At 41.1% G+C, this 21668-nt stretch overlaps 1 protein-coding gene across 13 annotated transcripts in view; it reads left to right on the top strand.

Annotated features, from left to right (window-relative positions):
• sclt1 (sodium channel and clathrin linker 1) overlaps nucleotides 1-21668 on the top strand; it is a 164408-nt gene that overhangs the window by 68236 nt on the left and 74504 nt on the right. For all 13 annotated transcript variants that reach the window (XR_013488366.1, XR_013488369.1, XM_078163298.1 and 10 more), the window contains 4 exons: nucleotides 1096-1218; nucleotides 1409-1474; nucleotides 2220-2290; nucleotides 17750-17840. Coding sequence is in view for 11 of the 13 variants with exons in the window: in XM_078163298.1 (XP_078019424.1) it covers nucleotides 1096-1218; nucleotides 1409-1474; nucleotides 2220-2290; nucleotides 17750-17840 (351 nt within the window). In the remaining 2 variants the exon portion in view is untranslated. The remainder of the gene's footprint in view (nucleotides 1-1095; nucleotides 1219-1408; nucleotides 1475-2219; nucleotides 2291-17749; nucleotides 17841-21668) is intronic.

Here is a 21668-nt window from a genome sequence, read left to right as displayed (position 1 = left end):
ATTAGAATTTATTATCATTATTATTATTATTTGTTTGTTTTTTACAAAAAAACCCACATAAAATAAGATGCTTATTGCTGACGTAATATGAACGGGACACTCGGATGAAAACACCCGTCCTAAGCCAGGTATGATCAACTTCTGCCTTGCTATCTGAGCAACATTTGGATACTTAAGTGCGTAGTTTTCCACCACAAGAGTGGATCCTGGTCGGCTCGTAGTGGTGTCTCATTCTGGTAACATTTCATCTCTTCTTCAAAAAGGGTAGGCAGGGAGGCAGCAGGTGCAACACTCCCTGTATGTCTCCCCGAACAGGTCACACATCGCGGACAGCGCAGTGGATGGTGTTGGCACAGCGGGCTCCTCCGTCGGTGCCTCTCCCTCCGTCGCTGCGTCCCTCTCTGGCCCGGCTTGTGCGCGAGCCATCTCTGCCCAAACGGGATTCGCCGTGATATACAACATTATTGATAGTATTAATTAATTATTAATGATATTCGAATTATCAAATTTAGGTCCGAACTTATAAAAAAAATATATATATTCGAATATATTTCTAACTTCGATTTTTTTTTGACAGCCCTAACACACATATTTACAGCTGGTCTATTCGCATGGGATTAGTATTACCTGAGGTAATTGTGCGGGACCCTTTTACAGAAGGTAAAGGTCGCGGTAATCTTTACTGACATCGTGCGGTAATGATTACTGACATGGCACATTTGGACGGGACTAAAATCTCTGGTAATTATTACTTTACCCCACGTACCTATGTAAAACTAATCCCGTCCAAATAGGGCTTTAGACAGATTTGTGAACAGTATTTGAGGGAAATGGTCTTTTGTGTATATAGAAAATGTTTTAGATCTTTGAGTTCAGTTCATGAAAAATGGGAGCAAAAACAAAAGTGTTGCGTTTATATTTTTGTTCAGTGTATTTTCCAAACTATTGGTGCCTGTTCTATACTTGGCTATATCCCGATTCAGTCTCTGAATTCACAGAGATAGATTGAAAACTGACTCAGTGAGCATTGTTTGAACATGCCTAAATGCCTCTGTCTATGAATGCATGCGTTTATTTTTATGTGTATTTGTTAAGGAGCGGGTGCAGGCCATGGAGCTGTGGCAGACAGCAGCCCAGGAGCTGGACCATCTTCAGCAGAGCTACCACAAAAACATCTCTGATGTGCAGGTCCACAATGCTCAGAGACAGCAACTTCAGGTTTAGTATTTTGACCGTAACATGCAGAGCAACACATTATTAGCACATCAGCCTTTTACCACTAGATGGTGCCATTATCATAGAAATTAGGTTAGTTAGAGCAGTTTAGCCTTGAATAAAGCTTGATACAAGCATGACGTAATTACAAGCAGGTCACTCTTATATAGCACCTCTTTTTTCCCCATCACAGAATCAGCTCATTCAGTTCCAGCAGCACATACACAAACTTCAAGTGGCCAATCAGAAACTGGAATTGGTAAGCGATGGTTAATTTAAAGCATGTTATATTATTGCTTCCTAATTAGCTATGGGATAAAAATGCTGTGCACTTATGTGAAATTAACCCTGTTCTAATAATTAATCCTGTAAGTAAGTGAATCAGTTTCTAAATCACTTTGGTAGTTAGCCAGAACAGACATAGTTGTATAGTTGACTGTCAGCTTGCTTGGATTTCCTCTAACAATCGGCACATACTGCAATGCACTTGTCTCACTTTCTTTTGCTGTCTCTCCCTCATTCACACCTGCAGTCACACATTACACTCACATTACAGTCAGTGTCAAATTGTTCAGGCTCCATTAAGACACTTGTCTGACAGGCTCAGCGTTCTGTGGAGATAAGGGTGTACAGCATATTGCGCATACTTTTTTACACACACACACACACACACACACACACACACACACACACACACACACACACTCACTCACTCACTCACTCACTCACACAATACTGTGTGTTAGAAGAGGGTAATACTATATCCCTCTGATGCATTTTTTATGAGAGGACAAACCTTGGGCTTTTCCTCGGCTGACTTCTCACACAAGCCGACTTTTTCAGTCACTGTGGGTGAGGGCAATTGACTTTGTAGACCTGAATGACCAACAGAGTCTCCTTAGGTTTTATTCTAACAGAGCATAGAAAGTCAGGGCTAAAGTTTGAGACGTGTGTTTGGAGTCATGCCACACAAATGGCAGTCTTGTCTCTCTTGCCACATCCAGACTAACCAGCAGTTCCTGAAGACGGTGACGGAGCAGAGTACAGAGATGGAGGAGCTACAAAACCAGCACAGGTATATCAGTGAATGTGCTGTTTATAGGTTACTTTTATAACCTCAGTTGCCCAAAATCAAAGCCATAAGCAGCAGCAAGTGGGTTTCCTAAAAAAGCCCACCCTGGGGAGTCACTTTTTAAACATGACAGGCTTTGTCATAGTGTGCAGTGTTGTGCAGACTGTAATGTGGCACTGACTATGTTTGTAGACTCGTGGAAAAAGAACAAGAAACATTGATAAATATGTTTGGGTATTTTCAAGGCAAGCCAAGGGTAACCAGTTGTCTCAGGTCAGCCCAAATTAAAATGTTGCCTGGATGCTGACGTAATTTACTAATACCTGAGGAAAGCCGTGCGCTCTGTGAGTCTCAGTGGCTCACACAGGTAGACATGCGGTTTGTGTTATATTGTCTTTTGTTGACGTGAAATCAAGTCCAGGGGCCTGTATCACGAAGCAGGATTAATGTCTTAGCGGGGTAACTTCAGGGTTAACCCTGGGTTTTCGGTCTCACGAAGCCGGTTCAGTTCTTATCGGGGTAGATCACCATGGTAACTTACTCTGAACGGCTATCCTGCTCCGGAGCAGGGTAAGTTCAGGGTTGAATCTGATCCTATAAAAAGCACCACCCACTGGCCAATCAGCTGTTCGGAAAAAAATGACTCCACTGACAGAAATGCAGTCCAGTCATGACGGGAAGTTTAATTAATTTGATTGATTTTGATTTGAAAGTTTATTTTGAACATTAAAAAAGAAAAGAAAGCAACAACAACAGACAATAAAAAGATTGTTCAAAAAGGAGTGGAAAGAAGTCGAAATTTCATCCCACCCCTTCATAAGAAAGAAACTGATCATTTGCGGACACTTAATAGCACCATTAATTAGTGCCAACATTTTGTTTTGTTGGAGGAAATGATCCCTGTTAAAGATAATGGGCCTAATTGACAGCTTTGCTGCTGGAGATGTGGAAAGTAGCCTATCATGTCTACACTTCATGGTGTTTGAGGGATTTTCCTTTTTGTTTTTTAAAGAGGGAGACTAGGTATATTTTTGCGCAGCTGTTAATTTCTAACACAGCTCAATATCAGGATGATTTTATTCAGACAGTCAATTTGGTGTTGATATGATTTAATTGTGATGTCAGCTTTAAGCTTTATTGTAGCATATATAACGTTATGACAAAGAAGACCAATTTATCAGACGCAATGATGTTATACGATAATTGTAATACACACAATTCATCTGCGCAGCATTGATTTCATGGGATTCAAGGGTGTGATCAGTGTCAGATGTACAGGTACAGGTACTGTCGCTACTTGAACCAGTGATGAGTAATTTAACCTACACATAATTTTATTTGCTACCTTGTTTTGTCTTGATTTTTCCCTCTCTCTCCTCTATTTCTTCTTTCCTGACCCGTTTTTATTTTTTCTTCTCTATTATGTGATTTCATTGATGTTTTGACAGGGGAATTTCTTTGATAAGCTTTTAGTGGCTTCTAACCTCTCAGGCACTTTTCTTTTTTTAATCTTGTAAATTTTATACTGTCTGTTTTTAACATTATGTGCAAATAAACTAATCTAAACTAAAACTAAACATTATTCATGCTGTTATGCGTTGCCACGCATGTCACCTCCTCCTGCAGCTGCCACGGTGTTGGCCTTTTCTGTAATGTTGCTTTTCTCCTCCTCATATTTTAGTAGAATTAATCTCTGGTCCTCACTAGAAATACTTTTTTTCCCTCACATACGGCGATCTGTGAGGACGCTCAGTGACGCTCAGTGACGCTCAGTGACGCTGCGCTTCTGCGTGCACGTTCACGGCTCTTGATAAAGCAACCCTGGGTTGAGTTACCGAGTTGATATCCAGCGTCGTGATACCGATTATCCTGATTGCCATTGTTAGGGTTAGTCAACCCAGGATAGGTCTGGGTAACCCAGGAAAGGTTGATCTTGCTTTGTGATACAGGCCCCAGCTTGACGCAAATTTGTGTGTATCATATTTTCTTTCCTTTCTTTTTTTAATGTCGCTGGTACATAGTGCTCACTTACAGAAGCATATTCGCTGTGGTAGATGTGGGCTGCGACTTTAAAATCACCAGTAACATGTTGTGTATGTTTGTGAATTTGTGACAAATCTGCTGACAGAGGAGAAGCACATCTGCAGCTGTTCGGTAAGGAAACCAGTTAAACTGGAAACCAGTAGGGTCATAACACTGGCGTGCGGCAGTGACCAACACAGACTCTGAAGAAGAGCATGAGCTCGACCAAGAACAGGCTGAGTTGGTGGCGAAAAAAACGTCTGTTACATGGCGATACTTTGGATTCAGGTATGGCGACGTTGAACAGAAAGATGTGCTATGTAAGTGTAAACGTTAAAGTCGCCACGTCCCGTGGCAACACGACCAATCTATATCAACACTTGAGTCGTGACTTTAGCTTTTAAACTTTTACACAGCACGTCTTTCTGTACAACGTCGCTGTACCTGAAAGACGTGCTGTGTAAAAGTTTAAAAGTTAAAGTCGCCACGTCCGGCGGCAACACGACCAATCTATAACAACACTTGAGACAGCACAGCACAGCACAGGGAAAAGTAGGAAGAGTGCATGCGAGAGAAAGCCGAGCCCTGTAACGTTAAAGACAAAGAGCCGCCAGAGCCTCATAAAACAACATCCAAGCACAGTTAGGCAAACATTTGTAAGTGTCACAGGGAAATCATGGACTCTATAGCAAATGAAAAATTGAGCAATTTTGCTCGGGTTCGGCCCACTTGACATGCTGCTGTGTTGTGCTATGGCATGCTGGAATTTGTCATTTACGTGACAACGCCTGAACGCAACACAGGCTCGCTCCGCTGTGTGTAGAGTTGTGTTGAGCTGTGTGAGCAGCGTGTTTGACTGTGCTCAGTTTGTTGATGGTCATTGACACACTGTCTGTCCATAACAATAACTATGTCAGGTCAGTGCCCCCCTAATATAATGTAATGTAGGGGAAACGCTGAATCAAGCAAAAAGACTCATGATACCATTTATTTATTATATTTTATTTATTAAATTTAACTTATTTATTATTTATTATTTTAAATATATTGTAATCGCAAACGCAAATCACGATATTGTCCACCATAATCGCAACTGCACATTTTTATCAAATTGTGCAGCACTACACAGGAGCCAGGAGGAGAGGCTAATGAGTCTGCTAAAACCGTCTGCTCCACGACCAAGACTGGGGATAAGGCCTGATATAAAAACAGTGATAAAATTTTTATCACATCAAAAAGGAGGTTAGAAATTTTTGGTGCACCTTGTCTCCTGGAGCATATTGTCATTTGTGTAGTATAGACGAAGAACCATTTAAGTCCATATTTTCAAAATTTGATTAATACATTTCTTTTAGTTTTGTTGGACTGAATACCACAATCTTGTAGTTGTTAATCTGTAAAATGCATAATGCACTTCCCCTCCTTCTAATTAGTTTTTAGAAACAGGAGGAGATCCTATTTATGGAATGTGAAAAAACAGTATATCTCCAATGACCATTGCAGTTTGTGGAACAACAGTATAACTCAAGTGCAGTAAATAAGCAAACAAATGAAGCAGATAGCATTAAATATTTAAATTATTTATTGCACAACAGCACATCTTAGTATCTCCTGCCCCCCACACCCTCCGCACACAAGTGCACATGTACACACACACACACACACACACACACACAAAAAGCAGTTTTAAGTTTTCAAGACCAACTAAACCCATGGTGCTGCTAGTGGTTGATATGTTTGTCCTGCTGCACTTAGGAAGTATTATCAAAGCCTGTTTATAAAAAAAGAGGCTCTCTGACATCATAGATTGGGGTGGGGCAGAATGGGCAGCAGGGTGTGCTGTGGGGGTATTCAGTCCAACAAAACTAAAAAAATGTATTCAAATTTTGAAAATATGGACTTAAATGGTTTTTGACTAACACTGATGGAAGACTCAACATGACTTTGACTTGGTATTCATGACTTGAGACTTGACTTTGACTTGAGACAGGTGACTTGAAAGGACTTATCTTTTTTATTTAATATTTGCATTTTTCTAGATATTGAGAAGTTACATTTTGTTTGTCACAAGTTCACTATCTGTATGTATGTGCGCTTGCTTTGTATCCGCGCGCTATGAGATAAAGCTCGTTCGAGATGAGCCAGGCCTGCGCAGATTCGATCACCAGCATCACCACACAATGCATGCCAGTTAGTATTGTGTCCAACTTCATCCCGACTTGCTCTGATGTCATACAAAAGTGGACACCGATAATCAAGCGAGAGAGAGGGAGGCGGACAGAGTTTTTAGAGTCAGGCTATGCTCTCCATCGGATGTTCCACCGAAGACCCGGAGACCTCTTACCTGATCTAACAGCTGATTGGTTTAGTTGTTGACTCAACAATATGACGTTTTAGATACACTTTTTCATTTTTGTTGAATTTCAGAGATTTAGAATTTTTGTCTAATTTGAAGGTTTATTCTGTTCTGAACAGGATACATGTTGTGTTGCTCATGGTGACATTTATTCGTCAGAGCCTAAATACATTCATTACAAACTGTACGTAGTCTACTGTATATTAACATTTGACTTTTAATTATTGAAGTATTTAGCATCACAGAGACTTGTGGTCTGTGGGATGTGAGGATTATTTCCTCTGAAAATATTAACATTATAGTCAGACACAAACTTATTTAGCCTATGTAGTTGAGGGGACAGATCTGCCCAATTGCTCTGCAGCAGCAAACTTATACAACGCTGATTTACATGAGAATTCATGTAAAAGGAAAGTTGAACCATGAACATAAATTACACATTGTCTGTAAAGCATTTTAATAAACCAATCTATCATAATTGAAACAATTGGAGACTGAGAACAAAGTGATATGAGTCTGATAATATTTTAATAAATCAACATCATATCAGACAGGATGTGAGTGTTGCTGTGACTTCCTGTATGGACAGAATCAGAATCAGAGGATCAGAATTAGCTTTATTTAGCAAGTATGTGTGCACAAACAAGGAATTTGACTCCGGACTCAATGTACCAGAATTGACATAAATACTCAAAAGTTAGAAGAAGTGGAATATACAGAAATATACAATATACAATATACAAAAAATCTACAAATATGCATCAAATCTAAAAAAAATAAATACAATATACAAGGATGCAAGTGTTGTTTGTCCTGCCACTCTGTGACTGTTAGGAGTTCATCAGAGCGACAGCTTGGGGAGAGAGGGCCTGAGAGATTGTGGTACCCAGAAACCTGAAGGTGTCCACAGCAGAATTCAAATAAACACAAGAAGTTTGTGCTCTAGAGAAAGGATCAGCACTCAGTGAAAAACCTCCTAAGCCCTATGATAAGCTATTATGGCAAGGCTTAACTATACAGACCAGTGGGCAGTGATAACTAACATGTCTTTGGGGTCATCGGGTGGGAACCTCCTTTCACCAGTGTTTCGTGTAGTTGGTCCCATGACACCTCCAGAAGGCTAGACAGTGATCTCTGGTGTCCCAGAGACACTCCCCTAATGCCAGGTCTCACTGCTCCCCGCACCAACCCAATAACCTCCTTTACCTTACTTACGCATGGCTTTCTCAGCCCAAACAACACTGCCACCTTCAACCAAACCCAGGCTCCGTACATGCGAGCTCCAGGTAGAAGCAGTGCTGATACTACCTTTCCTAGCACATTCACCATACTTTATCTCACACGCTACATAGCATAACTCCAATATAAACTAAAGTTAAAGGAGATAGGTAACTCACATGATCAGCAAGCACACTCACCTTGCAGCATGGTCTCAAACAAAAGGGATTCAAATAGGCCACTCCCACACTTAAATAACCTTCCTCTTCCTGGATTAGTAGTTCCCCCTGCTGGCCCCCAGCTGACATTATTTCTTCTCACCCAGATCCATTGGCTTGCTCTACCTGCTTCATCTCACATTTCCTTCACTGTCTTCCTTAAACTCTGTCTCCGCACTCCGAGTTCCCCCAGGAGTGACACAGCTGATCTTGCTATGAATCCCCTACACAGTCTTCCCAAGGAACTGTCAGCTCAATGAAATAAACTATCCGTTGACTCACTCAGGGTTCCTGCGGATCCTTAAAAAGCCTTCATTGAATGCCTTCAATTGAAGGCATTCAATTCATTAATCTTAAAATAAGGCCTTAATTGGCATTAAAATGTCTTAAATCAAACTTTCAAAAGTCTTAAAAATGTTAACACGTGGTAAGTACGATTTTATGATTGTAATTAGTATAAACTATTTTACTAAAAATAATAGGTAACATTTATTTTTTAAAAATAATTTGCCGAATAGCAATAACGTCACGCAATCACGAGAGCGGAACCAACAAAACAGTGATGTGTTTGCGGCCATGACTCTCGGAGCAAATGCACGTCCTTTATGTAGCAGTCGGACCACATGGGAAAGTGTAAATTTAATGAAAATTGGCTGTCCAACAAAGATTTTTTTGGATGGCTGAAACCGGTACCAGGCTATTTATACGAGGCATGGTTTATTTTGTGCAAGAAATGTTTCAAACTCGGTACGATGGTAATAAAGGCAGTGGAGTCCCACATGCACAGCGCGAAACACAAAGCCTCAAAATCAAGCTGTCAACAAACGCCAGGTATTTCCCAGTTCTGTTCTACTCTCGTCTCTACCGTGCCTCCACCCCCATCTCCGATATCAACAACCGGGACAGCAGCACCAAATCTCTCTCTCTCGTTAGAGATGAACTGCGCCTCGCCTGGAAAGTAGACGAGAGCAGGCGGCCGCAGCGGGGGGCGGTGACAATAAGCTGCGGTGAAGTCGGACAGTTTCCCGACAGTTTCCAGCAGCCTTCAGTCCGTAGGCTACAGGGACTCACAGACACATTTACATCCTGTCTGGAATGATGCGAATTCATTAAAAAAGTGATCAGACCCATATATCAGTTTGTTTTCAGTCTCCAGTTGTTTTAATTATGATAGATTAATTTATTAAAATGCTTTACAGGTGATCTGTAGTTTATGTTCATGGTTTATCCTCCATTTGACATGAACTCTCCTGTAAATCAGCATCATATGAGTTTGACCTGTCCCCTCAACTACACATGCTAAATAAACAGTGCTTGACGATAAAGTTAATATTTTCAGAGGAAAAAAAATACAAGACAAAAGCTTTCATTAAGGCTCAGTCAGATACAGGCAGGGCTTCACATCTGTACACGTTATTTTAAGAATCCTCACATCCCACTGATCACAAGTCTCTGTGTTGCTAAATACTTCAATAATTATAAAAGTCCAGTGTTAATATACAGTAGACTCTGTATAGTTTATGATGAATGTATTTAGTCTCTGACGACTAAACTTCACCATCAGTCACACAACATGTTTTCTGTTCACAGAATAAACCTTCAAATCAGACAAATACAATCTTAAGCTCTAAAATTCAACAGAAATTAAAAGTTTATCTAAAACATCATATTGTTGAGTCAACATCTGAACCAATCAGCTGTTAGATCAGGTGAGAGCCAGGCGGTACAGTCGGTGGAGAGCAACTGCAGTGCCTGGCTCTAAAAACTGCAGCCACCTCGCTCTCACGGTTTTATCGCCGTCCACTGTTGTAATATGTCAGAGCAAGTCGGGATGAAGTCGGACACAAAACTAACCGGCATGCATTGTGCGCCGATTGCCGGTGATGGAATCTGTGCAGGCCTGGCTCATCTCGAACGAACCTAGTGTTCGGGTGCACATCTACGCTAAAAGCAAAGGTACTGTGGTGTCTGAACACCGTGACAAAACACCAATCATACAAATCAAATGAGGGAGTTGGAGATTTATTCATTTATTTCATTTGTGTTGATTGTGTCGTTGTGCTTAGATTTCATTTCAAGTGGCATTAAAAAAAGTCTTAAAAAGTCTTAAATTTAACTTGCCTTAAACTGTAGGAACCCTGCTCACTGACCACAACATTATGTCAGGCCTCTGCTTGGTACAAACTATTTCCTGGGGAACAACAAGCTTTCCCACTAAATCTACTTGCATTTCCCAATCACAAGCACCTTCTAGATGGCCACACCTTTGCCTCCTTACTAATTTCACCCCCTCGCGGACAAACTGAATTGCTAAACTCCTATCCTTAAGACCGTCTGAATTCACCTGTCTTCGTTTCCCTTCGATGCCTGCAGCTAAATATTTCAACACCTGGTTATGTCGCCATGTATATTGGCCTTGTGACAAGCTAACTTTACAGCCTGACAAAATATGCCTTAAGGTTGCAGTACCTGAACACAATGGGCATGATGGGTCCCTATTTACCCACAGTTTTAGGTTCTGGAGGATTGATAACACATCGTATGTAGCCCCTACCAGGAATCGATTCTCCTCCATACTCCCCAGGTCCCTCCAACTAAGCTTCCTCTTCTCTACACTTTCCCAATTCAACCACTGTCCCTGTTTAGCCTGGGCCACTACCTTTGCACCCCTTAATATCTCCTCGTGTCTACATATCTGTTCCACGACCAGCTTTCTTTTATCTTTGAGACCTGCTTTATTCCATATCGGCCAAAATGAACATTACCTACAATCTCTGCCTCTGCCTCCTGAACTGCTGACCTTTGGCAGACACTGTGCTGTTGAGGATGGTGAGGCAGTGTTGGGGGCATCTCCTGAAGTCCACTGTCATCTCCACAGTCTTGAGCGGGTTCAGCTTCAGGTGGTTCTGACTGCACCAGAGGACCATCTGCTCCACCTCCTGTCTGTATGCAGACTCATCACAGTCTTGGATTAGACCGATGACTGTGGTGTCGTTCGCAAATTTCAGAGAAGTTTCACAGAAGGGTCCCCTGAGGTGCAGTCATTGGTATACAGGGAGAAGAGTAGTGGGGAGACAACGCACCCCTGGGGGGGCGCCGGTGCTAATTGACCGGGAGCTGGATGTGATGCTCCCCAGCCTCACACACTGCCTCCTGTCAGTCAAGAAGCTGGTAATCCACTGACAGGTGGAGGCAGGCACCGTGAGCTGGATGAGCTTCTTGTGGAGAATTTCAGGGATGATGGTGTTGATCACTGAGCTGGGGGTGTAGGTAATGCCTTTGTGTGGTTGAGAGGTGTGGAAAGGGCCTTTTCAAACCTGCAGTAGAAGCTGATACTGTCGTCTGCTCATTGGAGGCTTTCCACAGGGTGGGGGGAAGGCTGCTGGAAACCGTTGGGAAACTGTCCAACTTCACTGCAGCTTTTTCTCACCGCCTCCTGCTGCAACCGCCTGCTCTCGTCCACTTTCCAGGAGAAGGCAAGGCGCAGTTCATCTCGAACAAGCCTATAATTTTCAGAGAGCCTTTTTTTAATTTTTTTTTTTTTTTTTTGGTCTCCTGTTCCTGCTCAGCTCGTGTTTGGTTGATTTTAACAGTATGTCATTATCTCACTTGCTCTCTCACAGCAGCAGGAATGAGGTGTCTTATATGAGCGAAGTCTGTCACCCTGACCAGAGGGCTGATCTGTTGATTATTTTCTCCTTTAATCAATTGATTGTTTGGTTTGTAAAAAAAAAAAAAAAAAAAAAAAAAAGTCAGATAAATGTAGTGTAGATAGATAGATAGATAGATAGATAGATAGATAGATAGATAGATAGATAGATAGATAGAACTTTATTCATCTCTGAAGGGAAATTCAACTGTCCAGCAGCTTATAAAAAACAGCAACCACACTTCCCCTCATCAACAACAAGTAGTGGTATTAAAATAGAGATAAAATAGAAGAAGTGCATAAATAGAAATTAAAAATCAAATTAAAATTATAGCTGCTGCGCAACGATGGGTCGGGTCCGGGCATTTTTAGGCAATTCTGAGCAACAAGCAGAAGAATTGGAAGACATTTAGGAATTTAGCAACACAATCTGCTTTTTGCATCAGCTGAGGCTTGAACTCACAACCTCTGAGACTAAGAATCAATTTCTATCTCACTGAGCTAATTAGACAGCGACAATTCACTTGTAGCTTCACAAATTGACTAAGCCAGACGTGCAGTCTGAAATTTGCCACACATCATCTACCATGACTCTAGAATTTTGTCTTATTTTTTTTTCATGAACATTGAAGATTTATTTAGCAAGAATTTGCATGTGTGTTTATAGTACCGTTTACAGTCAAACATTTTGATGCACTGTAGGCTCAATTTTTGATAAATCAAAAATCTGAGAAACATAGTTTTTGTAGGACAGTCTGAAGATGCTCTGTAGCAAGTTCGGTGTCAATTGAGCAAAAGTTGTGGGAGGAGATAGGTTTAAGAAGTTTTACAGTTTTTGAAAAGTGATGAACTTCATAATTTTTAATAGGTTTAAATGTACAAAAGTTTCTTCAGTATTGGGGCTACAGTTCGATGAAAGTTGTGAAGCATGCATGGTTGATTTGTTATGAATTTTCAAAGTTTTGAACTTTAGAGGCTTGCTGTAACGCCACCATCAAGACTATTGGCTTGAGTTTACAGCTGAGGATATCTGGCATGAGACTGGACCTTTGTGCAAAGTTTGGTGAGTTTTCATCCATGGGAAGTATGATTTCCTCAAAAGAAGAAAGAAGAATACCTAGGATTACGATAGTGTCCCGACAGCTTAGCTGCCCAGACCCTAATTAAATTAGAATTGCTCATTCCACAGTCCAGTTGTGGCTAAGGTGATGTGTGTGAGCGACTGGATTCAGGAGGTGTTAAACAGTCTTATTGCTGTGGAGACGAAGGATCTCCTGAAACGCTCCGCTCTGCAATGCAGTGAGATGAGCCAACTGCTGCAGCTGCTCCTCTGTCGGACTAGTCCCATTTATCATCCAAGAGGACCCCCAGATATTTGTAAGTGTGGACCACCTCAATGTCCTCCCCCTGTATTGAGACTGGTTGGTTGGGTGACCTCTTTCTTCTGAAACCCACCTTCATCTCCTTGGTTTTGGCTGTGTTCAGGTGGAGACAGCACTTACTGCGCCAGTTCCTGAAGGCATCAACAAGGCCCATCTTCTCCTGCTCCTGATTGCTCCTGATACACGCCACAATAGCTGTATTGTCAGAGTATTTTTGTATGTGGCAGGACTCTGAGTTGTACTTAAAGTCCACCTTCTGGAGTGTGGACAGGAATGGTGTTAAAACAGTTCCCTGTGGAGCACCAGTGCTGATGAAAGTGAAATTCACGAGAGGTGAATGACTGGAACATAGAAGTAGTGACGCTGTGAGCAGAGCGACGTCTGAACACTTCAACTGGGCAGATTTGTGTAAAACGTTTGCAAACAAGTGAGGATGGTTCTGATTCTGCCAGTCTGTGAACAAAGTTATGGAGCAACATTGTCATTCATTTGGAGTTGTGTTTCTGGCTACCTGGCTCATGAGTGCCAACAGGGAAGTGACGGTGTGACAGGTGAAGTCGAGCTTGAGCAGCAGGTGTGTTTTCTCCAGAGGACTCGGACAGAGCAGACACCACTGCTTCATTTTCTTACCACTTTGAACACACACAGACATTGTGAGTATTAGTATTAAGGAGGGACATGGTTCCCAAGAAGAATCCGGCGATGGAGGACATCAGTGACATTAAAAAGTCGCTTGAGCTCTTACACAGAGACGGTTAGATGTGATCTCTGTGAAGCAACAAGTGGCTGCGTTCCTCCAGTCCAAGGGAATAAAGTTGGACTGTGACAACATCGAAGCATGCCACCCTCTTCCACGGAGAAACACCAGTGACAAACCATCCGTCATACTGAGGTTTGTCAATAGAAAACACAAAGCAGCACTACTGAAACAAGGACAGAGGTTACAAGGAACAGATGTATTCATAAATGAGCAAGTGAGGATGGTTCTGATTCTGCCAGTCTGTGAACAAATTTATGGAGCAATGTTGTCATTCATTTGGAGTCATGTTTCTGGCTACCTGGCTCATGAGTGCCAACAGGGAAGTGACGGTGTGACAGGTGAAGTCGGGCTCGAGCAGCAGGTGTGTTTTCTCCAGAGGACTCGGACAGAGCAGACGCCACTGCTTCATTTTCTTACCACTTTGAACACACACAGACAGAGTATTAGTATTAAGGAGGGACATGGGTCCCAAGAAGAATCCGGCGATGGAAGACATCAGTGGCATTAAAAAGTCGCTTGAGCTCTTACACAGAGACGGTTAGATGTGATCTCTGTGAAGCAACAAGTGGCTGCGTTCCTCCAGTCCAAGGGAATAAAGTTGGACTGTGACAACATCGAAGCATGCCACCCTCTTCCACGGAGAAACACCAGTGACAAACCATCCGTCATACTGAGGTTTGTCAATAGAAAACACAAAACAGCACCACTGAAACAAGGACAGAAGTTACAAGGAACAGATGTATTCATAAATGAGCACCGAACGAAACAGAATGCTGGCATAGCCAGAAAAGCACGCCAACTCAGGAAACAAAAAATACAAAACACCTGAACATCCAACTGTAAAATATTCATTAACTAAACGGAACCCCAGAAGAAGCCAAAGTGTTTTGCATCAGAAACATCACGGAACTGGATGAATATCAATGACTGTTATGAACCGGATGGTACTGTACAGTGATCACCAAGATCTGGACAGATTACAGTGGAATGGACTGTGCTGGACTGCGCTCTGAGGTAACAAACACAAGAACACCATGATGACGCACACTGACAGAACTCACACTACATCAAGAGACAAAAATCACATTACACGGAGGATAAGTGAATATGAACAACTGCAACTGAGAACATTTGAATACACGGATCACTACATACTGGACTTGGAACAAGACATAGACCCGGACAGTAACTTCTTTAACACCATAAACAATGACTGTTGCTACTACACTGATGAACAATACAATGAGATCATTAAATCAAAGGGCAAATTATCAATTATCCACCAAAAGTAACAAGACTATTTTTATTTTTCAATATTGACTTGTTAAATCATAATAAGCATAAACCTACAGATGAATTTATTGACACAATGTACAGCATGAGCTTATTCCCCAAAATCACGAGACCCAGCAGAATCACCTCTCACAGTACAACTCTTATTGACAATATATTCACCAATGACATTGATAACAATACAGTAAGCGGTTTATTAATAAGTTATATTAGTGACCACCTGCCAGTTTTTACAGTCTGTGATTGCACTTTTAGAAATGATTTAAATAATCAAATGGAATACAGACAAGTAAGAACAGAAGAAGCTATGAACACACTAAAATTGGAACAGAACTGAGAAAAAGATGTTAAGAGTGCATATGAAGAATTCTTAAGAATATTTTGCTCTCTATAAGATGAAAATTGTCCAATTCAAAGATTTAACAGAAAAATAGCATATCATAAGTGTCTATGGATTTCTGAAGGGCTACAAAATGCCTGTAAAAAGAAAAATACATTTTATAGAGATTTCATAAGACAGAGAACTAAAGATGCAGAAAATAAATATAAAAAAATATAAAAACAAATTAACTAGTATTGTAAGGGGTAGTAAGAAGGGGTATTTTAAGGGGATATTAAATTATAACAAAAATAATATTAAAGGACTATGGAATATACTAAACAACATCATAAAAGATGGCTCTAGACAAAATAATTTACCTAAATTTTTTATTGCTAAGGATATTGAAAAGTATAACATGGATGATGTAGCAAATAGGTTTAATGAATTCTTTGTACATGTAGGACTGGAGCTAGCAGGAAAAATTACAGACCCAGGGACATTAAAGGTAAATTTAAGTTGTTTTTTTTAAGATATTTTTGGGGGCATTTTTTAGCCTTTATTTGACAGGACAGACAAGTGTTAAAGGGGGAGAGAGAGAGAGGGAGTAACATGCAGCAAAGGGCCACAGGCTGGAGTCGAACCCGGGCCACTGTGGCAACAGCCTTGTACATGGGGCACCTGCTCTACCACTAAGCCACAGACGCCCCGGTAAATTTAAGTTTAATAGAGAGAAATACTTGCTTGATGTTTTTGAACGCAGTAAAAGAAAATGAAATTTTGGACATTGTGAAAAACTTTAAGAACAAGAAGTCTACTGATGTCAAAGATATCGACATGCCACTACTAAAGACAGTCATCAAAGGTATCTCAACACCATTTGCACACATATGTTACTTATCATTTCAAACTGGTTCATTTCCACACAAAATGAAAACAGCCAAACCAGTTTTTTACTTCTCACTCCTTTTCGAATATGTGCATTTTCACTCAGTCTCTTTCATTTATTTTTTTCCTGTTCATTTGTTGCTATGCTTCTGTTATACTTGCTTTCCTTGAATAAACTCAAATCAAATCCTGAGGACATACTGAGGTCGCTCTGTCAAGTTGTCTGTTATCCAGGAGGTCAGGAAAAGATCTACTCCCATCCCCTCCACTGGCACATGTGTGACTTCCTCCATCCTCTGGCTCTTCGTGATGAACACTATAATATGTTTTGCTGCCTGATGAAGAGTTGCAGCAGTTACAACCGCTATACCAAATGAATTAGTATACCACCCAGCACTAGTTCAGTGATCAGACAAGGTCACTATTGATGTGTCAGTGGGATGCACCCTGTTATTTCTTTTGATAACGCCACATTGAGTGCATTTGCTTGGACATGAATAACCCATTTATGATCGGGTTTTTGGAGTATCCCATCAATGTGTTTGAGCATGTACAGTAAACACCATATTCTGTTAATGGGAAACCCAGATGTGCTAGCTAGAGTACTCTGACAGAAACAGCAATGTTTATGGAGAACATGAATTACCCACTTTCTCTGTGTTCATGTTAACACCATTTCCCAAATATGATCATAACCGGAATAAGCCTCGTAATCAATGGGTTATTCATGTTCATGTAATGACACTCATTGTCAACAACAATCGTAGAAAATAGTGATGTTATGTGACTTGTTGTGAAAGTTTTTCCCATGTCACAGAAAGCGGTAAGAGTGAATCTTGTGTTTTGGATGCATTCTCATACTGTCAGTTATGTGTTGGTGTTTTTGTTCTGGTGCTATGCACAGATGTGACACCTGCCTGCCCACCAACATTCCTGACTCTCTGAAGCTCTGTGCACGGAGGTGGCAGTGTTTGCGGCATGACACGGAGGTCCCCAAGGACTCCTAGAAGACAATAACTATTTTTTTTTTTTTGTTTTTGTTTATACAATGACTTAATGAATATGTAGGATATTAGGACAGACATTTCTGATCTTAATGGGTCTTAGATTATCATTTTAGCCATGATTGTGCATCTCTAGGATCCATTAATTTCCTTGGGACCCAATCAAAGGACCACCTGTGGTTCCCAGAGACTCACTACATGGCAATCCTATCAACATCACTACAAGTTCAACCCTATAATCCAAATGTGGAAGTATTTTGTAATAACCAAGTAAGAGTACAAATTCAAGATTGAAGCCAGGTTTCTATGTTATATGCTTGAACTGTTATTCTCTCTCTGTCCTCCTGGTGTAGGCAGGCCAAGGCTGACTTGAGGACAGCCACAGCCAAAGTGGGTGAGATGACCATCTTCTTGCAGAGTGTCCAAGACCAGATGCAAAGACAGGTGAGATTAAAAATGCGTAGCACAAAAAATATACTGCAGAGGAAAATTGGTTGTCCACCTAAAAGGATTGGGCAGTGTAATTGACAACTTAATCAGACACTTAATGCTACATTTAGAGCATATCTGTGATTTAGAGTCCGGGGCAGGATTATCTGCACACGGTTCTCAACATGAAGGTGGTTGAACTGGCAGCTGGCAGCTAATAGTGCTAACTAGGGATGCATATTTTTCCTGAAAATTAGACATTATCTATCACAGGAGCAGAACCACACAATCCCATGAAAACTGAGTTGTTTTTAAGGCAAATTCAGTTCAGTAAAAAAGCGTTGCTCATATTTCAAGCAACCATAAATGCAACAAGGGGAAATACCATAAAACTTAAATCAATAGGTTTCATTTTCTTCAATGACTGAGCTCAGGTGGCGTATATTTTGAATGGGTCTCTATATGAGCCTTTAACTCCTTTAACACAAAATTTTACCAGAAGTCCAGCCCTCTGAAAAATGGTGCATGTTTTTTGTCCTATAGAACAAATGAAGGCCAAGCTCATGCTCTGAGTGACTGAGTATTACAATTCTCATTTTATGGCACCCAGTATACCAACAGAACTCCTGTCTTTATCCTCTTAAAACAATTTTCACAACTTGGATTCATTTTTATGAACGAAAAATTATTTTGATTGTTGGGCTGTAGGGCACGATAAGAAATAGAATAATTGAGGAATGGACACACAATGGTTTGGGTGTCAAGTTCGTGTGGTTGATTACCCTAGCCTTCAGTTGATGAATTTGGTAGGCCAAAAGGAACTTACTGTTTTACTGCTGAGTTTTGAATCCCTGCTGACTCTGAGAATTGCATCCAGGTGGAAGGATTTAAAGGACTTATGTAAGGAGCTTACATATTTCTGAAGTGATATGTATATGTTATACACATCATCCTATTTGGTTTATGCCTAGAATATAGCTAGTCTAATGAGTTAGTTAAACGCATGATAGTATGTCAGACTGCAGGATGTTTCCACAGCTCCGCTCCCTCGGCCCCTCTCCTTCTCTACATACACACAGGTGACGGTCAGTCAATGAGACTTTTCACATTTAAATCGCACGATTAATGGAGGTTCTGTAGTGTAGTGTAGATAAGTGTACACTGTTTAATAGTAATGATTTATTCTATTAAGTGTCAATTTTATTCATTTAACATATTCAGTGTTGAGTTTCATTACATACAGTTCCATTAATTAATTAATCAATCGATTTTATTTATAAAGCCCAATATCACAAATCACAATTTGCCTCAGAGGGCTTTACAGCATACGACATCCCTCTGTCCTTTGGACCCTCGCAGCGGATAAGGATAAACTACAAAATAAAATAAATAAATAAATTAAAAAAAACCTTTAACGGGGGAAAAAAATGGTAGGAACCTCAGGAAGAGCAACTGAGGAGGGATCCCTCTTCCAGGATGGACAGACGTGCAATAGATGTCATACAGAACAGATCAACATGATAAATTAGCAGTAATCCGCATGACACAATTAACAGAAAGACAGAGACAGAGGGAGATGCCGGACCGACGGTAATGACAGTAGCTTACAACAACATTAATGAAAGTAATAATATTATAATTATAATTACGGCTATTGTGGTACAATATGTTGAAAGTATATATATGATAGTATACATATGTGCCAATAATCATATGTGTATAATAAAATAATAGAAGTATGACTAATGATAACAGCAGCAGCAGGAGGCATCTGGCAAGTCCACGGCAGCAGCACAACCACACACATCACACTATCCAGGCACCACTGCGATATAAGTTAACCTGCGAGACAGTGGAACACAAAGGCTCTGGAGAAGAAGCCGAATTAGTGACATGCAGTACGGCCAAATTAGCGAGATGCAGTAACAGGACATGAGTGTTACCAAAGGAGAGAGAGAAGGAGAGAAGGTGCTCGGTGTATTATAGGAGATCCCCCGGCAGACTAGGCCTAAGTCAGCCTAACTAGGGGCTGGTACAAGGCAAGCCTGAGCTGGCCCTAACTATAAGCTTTATCAGAGAGGAAAGTCTTAAGTCTAGTCTTAAATGTGGAGAAGGTGTCTGCCTCCTGGACCGCAACAGGAAGATGATTCCACAGGAGAGGAGCCTGATAGCTGAAGGCTCAAAAGGACTTTTGGAGACTTTACTGTGCATTCACACCAAAAGTATCATGAGCGCCAGCGGTCGCTCAGGTCGCTGGCATCGCGCTGCCTGGCAGCAGCTCCAGCAGGCGCTTGCAGCGGCCGAAGGGGTGGGGCCGGCAGATGTGTCCATCAAGGCTAACACGGCTGTTCACTTTACAAGGATGTACAAATATATCATTTATGTCTTCACTTTGTATTATCCATGACTTTCATTGCACAATTAAAATAACGCTAATGAACACAGTCAATATAGCCTTTATGAGTCCTTTATAATTATGATTTTATTCTCCTGTTGGCACATAGGACCACTGAGAAATGTAATTGGTGGTAAATAAGCGGGAGCTCATTAATCGCACTTTCGGAAGCCTCCTTTGTACTGCATCGGCGTATTTGCTGAGGAAACACAGGGCCCGGAGCCGTCGGGCTGTCTGGGTCCAGAGAGTCCTGCAAACCCGGCAACTCCACGGTGAATTTCACCGGCTCGTACAGCTCCGGGAGAGGCTAGACCTCCATACCCGAATCCCGGTCTGCAATTGGCTGCTGCTTTGGCAGCGGCGCTGCTCATTTGCATAAAGTTCAGCTTCTCTCAACTTCTACTTGATGCTCTGGTCGCTGGCATCACGCCGCTCGCTGCAGCCAACGCCCCTGACGCCCTTCGTAGCAAGCGTACATTGAAAATGAATGGCTGCCGGCCGCTTATGACGCTCATGACGCTTTTGGTGTGAATGCACAGTTAGGGACCATGAGTAACCCTGCATTCTCAGAGCGCAATGTTCTGGTGGGATAATATGGCACTATGGGGCCTCTAAGATATGACGGAGCCTGACCATTTAGAGCTTTATAAGTTAGAAGTAGGATTTTAAATTCAATTCTATATTTTACAGGGAGCCTCTTAGTTCCTGTCAGTACACATGCCGCTGCATTCTGAATTAGCTGGAGAGTTTTTAAAGACTTAGTAGAGCTACCTGATAATAGGGAATTGCAGTAATCTAGCCTAGAGGCAACAAAAGCATGGACCAATTCTTCTGCATCTTTTCGGGTCAGGATAGGCCTAATTTTCACAATATTACGCAGATGAAAAAATGCAGTCTGTGAGATTTATTTTAAATGGGAATTAAAAGACAAATCTTGGTCAAATATTACTCTGAGGTTTCTTAGTGTAGTGCTAGAGGCCAGAGCAATGCCATCCAGAGAAACTATGTCATCAGATAACGAGTCTTTGAGGTATTTGGGGCCAAGAACAATAACTTAAGTTTGAATTTAACATAAAGAAATTGGAGCTCATCCAGGTTTTAATGTCTTTGAGGCAATTTTGAAGGTTAATTAAATGATCAGTTTCTTCTGGCTTCATCGATAAGTACAATTGTAAATGTTCCAGTCTCTGTAGCAGATTTTGATGGTCAATTGTGTCAAATGCCGCACTAAGTTCTAATAAAACAAGTACAAAGACGAGTCCTTTGTCTGAAAGCAATCAGAAGATCATTTGTAATTTTAACTAGTGCTGTCTCAGTGCTATGATGCACTCTAAATCTTGGCTCTGAAATTCCTCAAATAAATTATTATCATGGAGAAAGTCACACAGCTGGTCTGTGACTACTTTCTCAAGGATCTCTGAAAGAAAGGGACGATTAGATATTGGTCT

The sequence above is a fragment of the Epinephelus lanceolatus genome, chromosome 3 (assembly GCF_041903045.1).
Source record: "Epinephelus lanceolatus isolate andai-2023 chromosome 3, ASM4190304v1, whole genome shotgun sequence".
Classification (NCBI taxonomy): domain Eukaryota; kingdom Metazoa; phylum Chordata; class Actinopteri; order Perciformes; family Serranidae; genus Epinephelus; species Epinephelus lanceolatus.
Note: the sequence above shows the minus strand (reverse complement) of the source record. Positions and strands in the feature narration are given on the sequence as shown.